This window comes from Ranitomeya imitator, chromosome 2, assembly GCF_032444005.1.
Source record: "Ranitomeya imitator isolate aRanImi1 chromosome 2, aRanImi1.pri, whole genome shotgun sequence".
NCBI lineage: Eukaryota > Metazoa > Chordata > Amphibia > Anura > Dendrobatidae > Ranitomeya > Ranitomeya imitator.
In genome coordinates this window covers 450,231,147-450,244,557 of record NC_091283.1, presented here as the reverse complement: position 1 = coordinate 450,244,557, position 13,411 = coordinate 450,231,147, and the positions used below count along the sequence as shown (strand labels likewise).

The following is a 13,411-nucleotide window of genomic DNA, read 5'->3' as shown; positions in this document are numbered from 1 at the left end:
GGACTAACAGAAAAAAAGACTCGCACATCCAAACTAGTGTGAATAGGTGCATACCAGGAGCAGCTACCTCCATACATAAATATACAAAAAAGGTTGCACTCTATCGTGCAAAAGCATGTCTAATATGAAATATATGAAATATGAATAGCAAAATGGCTTTTGAACATTAGGAAAATATTTAAGAGACGCTTTGCACAGAATTTGATATAATCAAATAGTGTGAGCCCATCAACCAATCGTCAAGGTGGTCTCATAAAACTGATGGGTCCCTGATCTCCCTGTCCAAATGTGAACACTTACCGAAGGCCAATGTCTGTATGCCTGGGTGAATGTGGACACCTCTGTTCAGCAAAGCCTACATATGGGTTGACCGTGACCAAGTGTGATGAGATGCAATTAAAAACCACATGGTGATGGGAGGAGTGCGCAGTCAGTCAGCTAACATAGAAATGACAGAAAAAAGACTCGCACATCCAAACTAGTGTGAATAGGTGCATACCAGGAGCAGCTACCTCCATACATAAATATACAAAAAAGGTTGCACTCTATCGTGCAAAAGCATGTCTAATATGAAATATATGAAATATGAATAGCAAAATGGCTTTTGAACATTAGGAAAATATTTAAGAGACGCTTTGCACAGAATTTGATATAATCAAATAGTGTGAGCCCATCAACCAATCGTCAAGGTGGTCTCATAAAACTGATGGGTCCCTGATCTCCCTGTCCAAATGTGAACACTTACCGAAGGCCAATGTCTGTATGCCTGGGTGAATGTGGACACCTCTGCACTAGTTTGGATGTGCGAGTCTTTTTTTCTGTCATTTCTATGTTAGCTGACTGACTGCGCACTCCTCCCATCACCATGTGGTTTTTAATTGCATCTCATCACACTTGGTCCCGGTCAACCCATATGTAGGCTTTGCTGAACAGAGGTGTCCACATTCACCCAGGCATGCAGACATTGGCCTTCGGTAAGTGTTCACATTTGGACAGGGAGATCAGGGACCCATCAGTTTTATGAGACCACCTTGACGATTGGTTGATGGGCTCACACTATTTGATTATATCAAATTCTGTGCAAAGCGTCTCTTAAATATTTTCCTAATGTTCAAAAGCCATTTTGCTATTCATATTTCATATATTTCATATTAGACATGCTTTTGCACGATAGAGTGCAACCTTTTTTGTATATTTCTTGGGACTAAGACATTGGATCAGAGTGAATCAAAGTTGTCATTTTCTTCATCTTCCCATGACCTGCATGCCCATTTACACGGCGTAGGAGGGCTGATCCTACTGACAGAAGCCCTTTAATTTAAGTCAGTTTTGGGGGAAATAACCATGTCTCTTTTTAAGGTTATACCATGTTACCTGTCCCCTGAATGTGCGTGTGAGTGTCAGGGCTCAGTATTATTATTACAGAGCCTCCTGGTGTCATCTACAAGAAACCTGGAAATGCAGATTTTCAGGTAGTTTCTGTAGTGCCTGCGAGATTTGCAAACAATTATATGAGATATCCACATTTTCTGGACCAGTACCAGATTGACATGTAGCCATCACAGGTAGCGGCATATTTGGATGAAAAATAATACAGATTTAATATTGAAAGAAATTTACAATAGACGTGCCGGCCCAGCCGTCTGACATTGGGCGCCAGCTGGGACAACGGGACTCCAACATTAATGTTACCGTAAGCGCCAGTGAAATGATGATTCGGCAGTTGTCAGGAATATCAAGAATTCCCGCGTAGTAGACGATGGACATGTATGCACTCGGGCATCTGTGAGAATGGCCAAATTCTGGAGTGGGAGCGGAGGAGAGGTACGTGGCTGCGAGTTTTCCCCGTCTCCTAATAATAGAACATTCATGAGTAGGCCTTTCTGGAACAGATGCGAGTATATAGGCCAATACCCAAGGACCACATTACTTAATTAATCTTGGGGTTTGTAATGAAGTTTGATAAATGTTTGATCGCACATCAGAGTAGAGAGAAATAGGGTCCCCCGATCATTCCCCCAGTATCCCTGGTGTCCCTGCATGACCCCATGAAGTCCCCCGGGCCGCCGGCATCATCTTCCAGGAGAAAATGGCATGCGCATGCGCCCGTCGAGATCTGCCGGACATTTTTCCTATTGGTTTATTTTGATCACTGTGATAGAGCCTATCGCAGTGATCAAAATATAAAAAATAGTAAATAAAGCCCCCCTTTATCATCCCCTTTGTTAGGGGAAAAATAAAAGGATTTATTTCCATTTTCCATTAGGGTTAGAGTTGGGCTAAAGTGAGTTGGGATAAAGTTAGGGCTGGGGATTGGGTGTGTTAAGGTTAGGTTTGTGGTTAGGGTTATGGTGTGTTGGAGTTAGGTTTGTGGTTAGGGCTGGGATTAGGGTTATGGTTAGGGTTGGAGTTAGAATTGGGGGGTTTCCACTGTCTAGGTACATCGGGGGTCTCCAAACGTGACATGGAGCCACCATTGATTCCAGCCAATTTAGCATTCAAAAAGTCAAACGGTGCTCCCTCCCTTCTGAACCCGGCCATGCACCCAAACAGTGGTTTACCCCCACATATGGGTTATTGGCGTACGCAAGAGAAATTGCACAACAAATTTTGTGGTCCATTTTCTCCTGATACCCTTGTGAAATAAAAAAAAAGGAAATTTTTTGTGGAAAAAGTAAAATGTTCATTTTTTCCTTCGACATTGCTTCAGTTCCTGTGAAGCACCTGAAGGGTTAAATAAACTTCTTGAATGTGGTTTTGCGCACCTTGAGGGGTGCAGTTTTTAGAATGGCGTCACTTTTGGGTATTTTCTGTTATATTGAGCCCTCAAAATAACTTCAAATGTGAGGTGGTCCCTAAAAAAAATGGTTTTGTTAATTTTGTTGGAAAAATGAGAAATTGCTGGTTAACTTTTAACACTTGTAACTTCCTAACAAAAAAAAAAGTTTCAAAAATTGTGCTGATGTAGAGACGTGGAAAATGTTACTTATTAAAGGGAACCTGTCACCTGAATTTGGCGGGACGGGTTTTGGGTCATATGGGCGGAGTTTTTGGGTGTTTGATTCACCCTTTCCTTACCCGCTGGCTGCATGCTGGCCGAAATATTGGATTGAAGTTCATCCTCTGTCCTCTGTAGTACACGCCTACGCAAGGCAAGATTGCCTTGCGCAGGCGTGTACTACGGAGGACACAGTATGAACTTCAACCCAATATTGCGGCCAGCATGCAGCCAGCGGGTAAGGAAAGGGTGAATCAAACACCCAAAAACTCCGCCCATATGACCCAAAACCAGTCCCGCCAAATTCAGGTGACAGGTTCCCTTTAAGTATTTTGCGTGACATAGCTCTGAATTTTTATGCCATTAAATCACAAAGTTTGAAATTTTCAACATTTTCGCCATACTTCTTTTTTCAGAAATAAACGCAAGAATTTTTTACCATTAACATGAAGTACAATATGTCAAGAAAAAACAATGTCAGAATCACCGGGATCCGTTGAAGCGTACCAGAGATATAACCTCATAAAGTGACAGTGGTCAAAAAGTGACTTGGTCTTTAAGGGGTTAATCCTGCACTGTCCCCGGCATTCATGTTTACATCTGTCTGTGAGGTGATTGGAACTCGTTTTCCTATTGGTTACTGCTCTGACGCCTAATCTCTGGGTCAATATGGCTGCCCGTGTGCGCACACATAGAAAAGATAAGTCACAGGCTGCTGTCACGTGTCTATATTATCACACTGACTCTGTGAGGCCTATAGAAGCCATCTGCTCCCATGCCTGCTTGTATTTGGTAACCTAGGCAACAATACTGCGGCAGTCCCGTTTTAGCGTCGCTTACTGCCGCGGTGGCTGCCGGGAGTTGTAGTTTAATCTAAAGCTTTAGGATCTATTAAGCGTCTGCCTTGAACTACAATTCCCAACAGCCTCCACAACGCCTGCTTTTTTTTTTTTTTTTACATTCCCTTGCAATGGCGGATCCTGAGAGGGTCCGGTCTGGGAAGGAGGCACAATCTGGGGGCAAGGAAAGGTGAGAGGGAGACGAGTTCCTGAGGAAATATTGGTGTGGACTAACTACAGTACTGCTGAAGGAGGGGACATTGTAGGACTTTGGGGGTCATTGCTGTGTCTCTGTATTGCAACAGTTGTTGTGGAACTGCAAATCCCAGCTCAGTCATTCAGGTAGAATGCTGAGACTTCTAGTTCTACAGCAAAGCTGCAGCACCCTATAGTCCTCGCTATTCATTCTCACAGATCGGGCCATTGGATTTAGGGGCCATTTTTGCGGCACTAAGATTTTTTTTCTCCTTAATCCTCTCTGCTGTGCACATAGCAATGAGCAGAGGCAGACATGGTAAGTGCCAGGTCATTAGTAAGGTTTGCAAATTACTGACATACTTTGTATTGATGTCTGAATGTTAGGATCTCGGCTTGCTGTCAGTGACTAAAATGCACGCTGAAAATCGGGAGTGACCACATGCCCTGTTCACATTGGCGTCATGGCTTCCATAACTAATAAATCCTGATAGATCCGATTGGCCATGACGCGGTGTCAGATTCCTGTGGTACAGACTGAGGCTGCGTTTACTCACCATTAAATGACCGCCGATGGACTATATAGAAATTGATCGGTGATGGTTTGATCGCCTGTTTAAATAGCCCGGCCACACTTCCCGTGCACACAGGACAATCGGTAATGGATGCTCTGTGCTTGTAAACTGTCGTTATTCTCAGCATCACTGCTCCTGTGCACACAGTAACACGTGCTGCCGAGAACAATGATTTTTAAAGAGTTATTATATTTTTTTGGATATTTTTTATTTGTGTTAGATGAGGGTCCCCATCAATCACTTAAAAGACCCCAGGAGACAGGAGTGCGCACACAGCAGAGTGGGGATGCAATAGAAAGTCAGACACTCCTAAGCTGAGCAAGTCATAGGGCTCATGAGACGGCCATACATTGGGAGCTTTAACCCCTTAATACGTCATCACGTACCATTACATCATGGAGTGTGTCAGGGTGTTTGGCGCAGGCTCAGGAGCTGATCCCGCCCCACACAGGGCAGATGATGGCTATATTACATAGCTGGTATCTGCCCTTACCAGCAGCGGCTGGCATTACTGCTGATTGCTGCTGCTAACCTCTTAAGTTCTGCTGTCAATCACTATCAGTGTAATTTAAGCCCTACAGCCTTGCCCATGCGTTCATTTGGATGCCCACTTGCTGTGATTCTAGGGGCTAGCTAAAGGTCTAAATACCCGTTTCTTTTCTGACAAACAGATTTTGGCCGGCATCTTAGGAGACGCAGATTTTTTCCTATATACAGCATCACTGTGGTAGGACTACAGGAAAGCTGAATACAACGTTTCAGCTGCCTCATAGAGAATGAATGGAGCAACAGTCAAGCATGTACACAAGGGTTAATGTCTCCCATTCTGATGATTGTTAGGAGTCCCAGCGGTCGGGCCCCCCAACGATGTAGAAGTTATACAGGATAGGCTTTTAACTCTTAAGATTATTTAAGACTGTGATGTAATGTACAACTGTAATAACCCGAGTACTATATCTGATCTGGGTGTAAAGAAGAATGTTCCTATTCACTGACAGCAAGCAGAAACAAGGGAAGAAACATGTATTGAAAGTTGTCAGACCCCTTTAGGTGTAGATGACGTTACTAGAGCCACGACATAAGATGTTTCTATCCTTGCCGGGAGAAATTATCGGAGCGGATGATGGGGGTTGTAGTACAGTGATGTCACCGTGACTCCGGATTACAGCGTTTTGGCTTTGTGTCCTGTAGCAGATGTCATCAGGTCGCGGCTCTGACAGCTGAGTCCGTCCGCTGACTAAGGATTGACCTAAATTCTCGCAGCCATGGGACCCTACCGATGTATATACATAGGATGCTACTTGTACATCTGCCTCGCAGCTCCATAGGGGGCGCTCCCGCAGGATCAGTGCTGTGTAGTAGGCGTCATATGTCACCCGTTGGGACTTGCTGATTTTCAGTGATGTGCTGGTTTGGGCATTTCCAGGCCCATTTGCCCCGTTCTGAGTTCTGGGGAGATGTGATGACTGCCGCGCGTCCTGTGACCTGGCATGTTAGTTGTGATTGGTTCCGTGTGTTTTGCACAGCACAGCCATGTTACCATATTTATATCTTCCAGGCTATTAATATCAGCCTGGAACATAATCCCTACTTGAGAGGGACACACAGGCTTTTATCGGGATGAGTCTGCCCCTGTGCCCTGGTTCGGGGGTGACGGGGTGTTGGGATCTCCGGGCACACACCAGGTGAGTACAGCTTACCTGCTCCGCGCCCTGCCCTAGATAGTTCTTACTGTCCCTATAGCCCTGAGTCCCATGTATCGTGGCCATCTCTTAGAACGCTGCCCAGTTGTGCTCTTGTTTATGTTGCCCTGTGTCAGAACTGTTATGTGGCTGCCATGACAGACACTTTTGGAGCTTTGCAGTGATGCCTTGAGGATCATATGACGTCCCCTCCTCCTGACACTACTCCATCTTCCCTTCACTAAATAAACCTGCTGTCCTGCAATGTTCGGATGTGTCCTCCATGTGATCCAGCTAGGAAACCCCTGTAGAGGAGCATGCGGTAAGGATGGGCCCCATGTATGCTAGTTATGGGGGGGCTGAAGCTTCAGGACTATTGGGGGATGGGGATGATTTGTAGCATGGATCTTTATGACTATAGCAATGTAAAACGCGTTGGTGGGCTCAGCGTACGGTCGTGTCATTTTCCATTTGGCTTTGCTTTGTTCATATCACATTGGGGTATTTTCACATGTCCTTATAGGATAAGTAGGAATAGTGGCTGTGCACGTCGGTACGGTATAGGTGGGCAATCCAGCAGGAAACATTTACTGGAAGCCTATGTTATGTCATAATATGTGCCGTGACATCTAATACATGTGCCAAGCGTGAAGGGTTATTCTCATCTTTAGACATTATCTCCACTTTATAGCATGGGTGGTATCTTGCTTACCGGTGGGGGTCTAACTGCTGGGAGAACCGGGTCTGACATGTCCTTCAGTGTGAATGGAGCCGTGGCCGGACTTGCTTACCAACGCTCCAGTCATCTCTATAGGAGTACTGGAGATGGCCGAGAACCAGGACTGTGGAGTCGGTAAGCCAAACCTCCGACTCCTCAATTTCCATGACTCCGACTTCACAGCCCTGCCAAGAACAACCGCCTCATACTGACTATGTCATGGTAGAAGATGTAACTTGCTAATATCATTGGGGGGTTTGTTTTGGAACACCGTAACGTGTCCCCAGCAACCCTGTGGATCCTTCTGATTTGGTGACGTGCCCCGAACTTGTGTCGGGGGTCCTCAAATCACATAGCCGCTCAGGGCCGGATCTTTGTTGCTTCTCTTTAAAGCTAGCCTGGGAGGAAAATGGTACGAGGATGAGGGGACATTGTGTGCAGTGATATACAACTTTTTTCAGGGTGAAAATGTCAGTTAGCTCATAACCCCTTCTCACTTTTACCAGCAAGGCAAGGTGCACTAAACTTTATATACAAGCCACTAAATATACATTTTGCTCATTATCTAAAGACGTCCGATAGTTTTATCCATTATCCTGCTGCGGTGCATTTTTTTTGTTTTTTTAAACTTGCAGCATGTCACTTTTTCACCCCTTTGAATGAATAGGGAAATAAAACACATTTAAAAACATGCATATTTTATTTTACGCAGCATCTTTCCTGCCAACACTGACTTTTGCTGCAGAAAAACCTGCAGCAGAAACACTGCATGTGCATATACCCTAACGGAGTATTCACACTCTGTATACTAAGGAAGAAAGAAAAAGCCGCACTCTCCATAAGTGTATCTTTATTTTGTTTAAATTAATATGGTAGCTACGATACTGCCGGAGGAAGCTGGTGCATGTAGTCGACAGCCGTTTCGCGCTGCACTGTGCTTCATCATAGGCCAGACGAAACACAGCGTGGCACAAAACGGCCATCAACTATATGCACCTGCACCTAATGTATACTGCACTGACAGATCTAAGTGGTAGCCTGCGCTATCCTTCAATGATGGAAAAGGCCTTAGATACTTTGTGTTTATAAGAATGATGTTCTGCAGCGTGAATGAGCTGTCAATCACCATGCATCCTGTCTACAATTAGCGGCTCAGCACTGTGGGGACGTCACAAGCTTTTTTTTTTTTCAATTTCTCAGTTGTCCTTTTATTACAGGACTAACTGAAGAGCTCAGAAGTTAAAAAAAAATAGTTGACAGCACTACAGATTTATGAATGCAAGTCCTGGTTCCACTGGACCCAATGGAAAAGTAGACACCAAAAAGAAGTGAAGGACAGCATCCAATCCGGGGGAAAGATGTATCTGGCATAATAAAGAACTTATGATCTTTCACCCGGATTGGATGCTGTCCTGCACTTCTTTTTTTTTTTATCTGAAGAGCTCGGCGTTGCCCGTGCATAGTAACAAACTGTGGTTAGTTATAACAAATTATAATGATTATATTGCACATAAAAACATTTCACATCATATATTCAACACTACAGATTTGCAACACAAATTAACAAAATGATTACCAAAATATTGATATTATTTTATTTTCAAATCATTCAAGAGCCTTTTGGTAAACAACATTTTTGGTTTTTCCTTCCGGTTGCAAAGATGAACAGATTTCCCACATCATCCCATCAGCCAGAGCCACCGGACTACTACCCCTAATATCCCACATCATCTCGTCAGAGCTACCGGATTACAACTCCTGGCAAAAATTGGAATCCCCGACCTTGGGGGATGTTCATTCAGTTGTTTAATTTTGTAGAAAAAATGCAGATCACAGACATGGCACAAAACTAAAGTCATTTCAAATGGCAACTTTCTGGCTTTAAGAAACAGTAAGAGAAATCAAGAACAAAAGATGTGGTAGTCAGTAATGGTTACTTTTTGTAACCAAGAATAGGGGACAAATTATGGAGTCACTCAATTATGAGGAAAAAAAATTATGGAATCGCCCTGTAAATTTTCATTCCCAAAACTAACACCTGCATCAAATTAGATGTGCTCGTTAGTCTGCATCTTAAAAGGAGTGATCACACCTTGGAGAGCTGTTGCACCAAGTGGACTGACATGAATCATGGCTCCAACAGGAGAGATGTCAATTGAAACAAAGGAGAGGATTATCAAACTCTTAAAAGAGGGTAAATCATCACGCAATGTTGCAAAAGATGTTGGTTGTTCACAGCCCACTGTGTCTAAAATCTGGACCAAATACAAACATGGGAAGGTTGTTAAAGGCAAACATACTGGTAGACCAAGGAAAACATCAAAGCGTCAAGACCAGAAACTTCAAGCCATATGTATCCAAAACAGGAAATGCACAACAAAACAAATGAGGAACGAATGGGTGGAAACTGGAGTCAACGTCTGTGACCAAACTGTAAGAAACTGCCTAAAGGAAATGGATTTACATACAGAAAAGCTAAACGAAAGCCATCATTACCACCTAAACAGAAAAAGACAAGGTTACAATAGCAATCGTGGACTGTGGATGACTGGATGAAAGTCATATTCAGTGATGAATCGTGAATCTGCATTGGGCACGGTGATGATGCTGGAACCTTTGTTTGGTGCTGTTCCAATGAGATTTATAAAGATGACTGCCTGAAGAGAACATGCAAATTCCCACAGTCATTGATAATATGGGGCTGCATGTCAGGTAAAGGCACTGGGGAGATGGCTGTCATTACATCTTCAATAAATGCACAAGTTTATCTTGATATTTTGGACACTTTTCTTATCCCATGAATTGAAGGGATGTTTGGGGATGATGAAATCATTTTTCAAGATGATAATGCATCCTGCCATAGAGCAAAAACTGTGAAAACATTCCTTGAAAAAAGACACCTAAGGTCAATGTCATGGCCTGCAAATAGTCCGGATCTCAATCCAATTGAAAATCTTTGGTGGAAGTTGAAGAAAATGGTCCATGACAAGGCTCCAACCTGCAAAGCTGATCTGGCAACAGCAATCAGAGAAAATTGGAGTCAGACTGATGAAGAGTACTGTTAGACACTCATTAAATCCATGCCTCAGAGACTACAAGCGGTTATAAAAGCCAGAGGTGGTGCAAAAAAAATACTTGTGATGTTTTGGAGTGTTTTTTTGTTTGTCTGTTTTTCATGATTCCATCATTTTTTTTCCCCTCATGATTGAGTGATTCCATAATTTTTCCCCTATGCTTGGTTACAAAAAATAACCATTACTGACTACCACATTTTTTGTTCTTGATTTCTTTTAGTGTTTCTTAAAGCCAGAAAGTTGCAATTTGAAATGATTTTAGTTTTGTGCCATGTCTGTGATTTGCTTTTTTTTTTTTTTCTACAAAATTAAACAACTGAATGAACATCCTCCAAGGCCGGTGATTCCATAATTTTTGCCAGGGGTTATACTACCCCTAATATCCCACATCATCCTGTCAGCCAGAGCCACCGGACTACTACCCCTAACATCCCACATCATCCCGTCAGAGCCACCAAATTACTGGCCCTAATATCCATCATCCCATCAGCCAGAGCCAGCGGATTACTACCCCTAATATCCCACATCATCCCATCAGAGCCACCGTCTTACTGCCCCTAATATCCCACACCATCCCATCAGAGCCACCGGACTACTACCCCTAATATCCCACACCATCCCTTCAGCCAGAGCCACCGGACTACTACCCCTAATATCCCATATCATCCCATCAGCCAGAGCCACCGGACTACTACCCCTGATATCCCATATCATCCCGTCATAGCCAACATTGTCAGGGTGGCGCTATTGCACCGATTAAAATGATACCTGGGTTGGAGAAATCCATCTTGTGTTTCTTTTTTTAATCTGTGTTTTAAGTTAATGAAGATGCTTCATGCCAGACAAAGAGAAGTTCCTGATTCTGGGCTCCCCCTGCAGTTTGTGTAAGAGGGTGATCTGTCGGCACGGTAATAAATTGTGTTATTTCCAGCTTTACAGAAGGACGACAATGAGTCGCCCATCAGGACCGTGGGGTACTCTGTAACGGGTCCGGTCGCAATTAAAGGGGTGGTCACGGTGGCAGCGACCCGATCCGTGGCCCTGGGCGCCCAAGTAAAAGGGACGGTCTTTAAAGGGGTTGTGGAAATAAGGAAAGTTTGTGACGCCACCTGTGGTTCTCGGTCAGAGATGACTGATGCTGCTTAACCCCTTTACCCCCAAGGGTGGTTTGCACGTTAATGACCAGGCCAATTTTTACAATTCTGACCACTGTCCCTTTATGAGGTTATAACTCCGAAACGCTTCAACGGATCTTAGCGATTCTGAGATTGTTTTCTTGTAACATATTGTACTTCATGATAGTGCTAAAATTTCTTCGATATAACTTGCGTTTATTTGTGAAAAAAACGGAAATTTGGTGAAAATTTTGAAAATTTCACAATTTTCCAACTTTGAATTTTTATTCTGTTAAACCAGAGAGTTATGTGACACAATATAGTTAATAAATAACATTTCCCACATGTCTACTTTACATCAGCACAATTTTTGAAACAAACTTTTTTTTTTCAAGGAAGTTATAAGGGTTAAAATTTGACCAGCAATTTCTCATTTTTACAACCAAATTTACAAAACCATTTTTTTTAGGGACCACCTCACATTTGAAGTCATTTTGAAGGGTCTATATGGCAGAAAATACCCAAAAGCGACACCATTCTAAAAACTGCACCCCTCAAGGTGCTCAAAACCACATTCAAGAAGTTTATTAACCCTTCAGGTGATTCACAGCAGCAGAAGCAACATGGAAGGAAAAAATTAACATTTTACTTTTTAGTCACAAAAATGATCTTTCAGCAATAATCTTTTTAATTTCCCAAGGGTAAAAAGAGAAAATGGACCTCAAAAGTTGTTGTCCAATTTATCCTGAGTACGCTGATACCCCACATGTGAGGGGGAACCACTTTTTGGGCGCATGGCAGGGCTCAGAAGGAAAGGAGCGCCGTTTGACTTTTTCAAGCTAAATTTGGCTGGAATTGAGATCGGACGCCATGTCGCGTTTGGCGACCCCCTGATGTGCCTAAACAGTGGAAACCCCCCACAAGTGACCCTATTTTGGAAACTAGACCCCCTAAGGAACTTATCTAGATGTGTCATGAGCACTTTTATCCCCCAAGTTATTCACGAAAGTTTATAACGCCCGGGCGTGAAAAAAAAAATTCCTATTTTTTCCACAAACATGATCGTTTAGTCCCCAATTTTTTATTTTCTCAAGGGTAAAAGGAGAAATTGGACCCCAAAAGTTGTTGTCCAATTTGTCCTGAGTACGCTGATACCCCATATGTGGGGGGGGACCACTGTGTGGGCGCATGGCAGGGCTCAGAAGGAAAGGAGCGCCGTTTGACTTTTTCAAGCTAAATTTGGCTGGAATTGAGATCGGACGCCATGTCGCGTTTGGCGACCCCCTGATGTGCCTAAACAGTGGAAACCCCCCACAAATGACCCCATTTTGGAAACTAGACCCCCTAAGGAACTTATCTAGATGTGTCATGAGCACTTTTATCCCCCAAGTGCTTCACGAAAGTTTATAACGCCCGGGCGTGAAAAAAAAAATTCCTATTTTTTCCACAAACATGATCGTTTAGTCCCCAATTTTTTATTTTCTCAAGGGTAAAAGGAGAAATTGGACCCCAAAAGTTGTTGTCCAATTTGTCCTGAGTACGCTGATACCCCATATGTGGGGGGGACCACTGTTTGGGCGCATGGCAGGGCTCAGAAGGAAAGGAGCGCCGTTTGACTGTTTCAAGCTAACTTTGGCTGGAATTGAGATCGGACGCCATGTCGCGTTTGGCGACCCCCTGATGTGCCTAAACAGTGGAAACCCCCCACAAGTGACCCCATTTTGGAAACTAGACCCCCTAAGGAACTTATCTAGATGTGTCATGAGCACTTTTATCCCCCAAGTGCTTCACGAAAGTTTATAACGCCCTGGCGTGAAAAAAAAAATTCCTATTTTTTTCCACAAACATGATCGTTTAGTCCCCAATTTTTTATTTTCTCAAGGGTAAAAGGAGAAATTGGACCCCAAAAGTTGTTGTCCAATTTGTCCTGAGTACGCTGATACCCCATATTTGGGGGGAACCACTGTTTGGGCGCATGGCAGGGCTCAGAAGGAAAGGAGCGCCGTTTGACTTTTTCAAGCTAACTTTGGCTGGAATTGAGATCGGACGCCATGTCGCGTTTGGAGAGCCCATGATGTGCCTAAACAGTGGAAACCCCCCACAAGTGACCCCATTTTGGAAACTAGACCCTCTAAGGAACTTATCTAGTTGTGTGGTGAGAATTTTGAACCCCCACGTGCTTCACTAAAGTATATAATGCCCAGGCGTGAAAATA

The 13,411-nt window shown here is 43.5% G+C and overlaps 1 protein-coding gene across 6 annotated transcripts in view; it reads left to right on the top strand.

The window, feature by feature from the left end:
* The first annotated feature begins 3,934 nt into the window (after nucleotides 1-3,934).
* UCKL1 (uridine-cytidine kinase 1 like 1) overlaps nucleotides 3,935-13,411 on the top strand; it is a 48,496-nt gene continuing 39,019 nt past the window's right edge. For 5 of the 6 annotated variants that reach the window (XM_069751086.1, XM_069751090.1, XM_069751088.1 and 2 more), the window contains exon 1: nucleotides 3,948-4,027. In XM_069751086.1, coding sequence (XP_069607187.1) covers nucleotides 3,969-4,027 — 59 coding nt within the window. In that variant the 5' untranslated portion in view covers nucleotides 3,948-3,968. Of the gene's footprint in view, nucleotides 4,028-13,411 lie in introns of all 6 variants that reach the window. The other variant, XM_069751087.1, reaches the window with a different exon arrangement.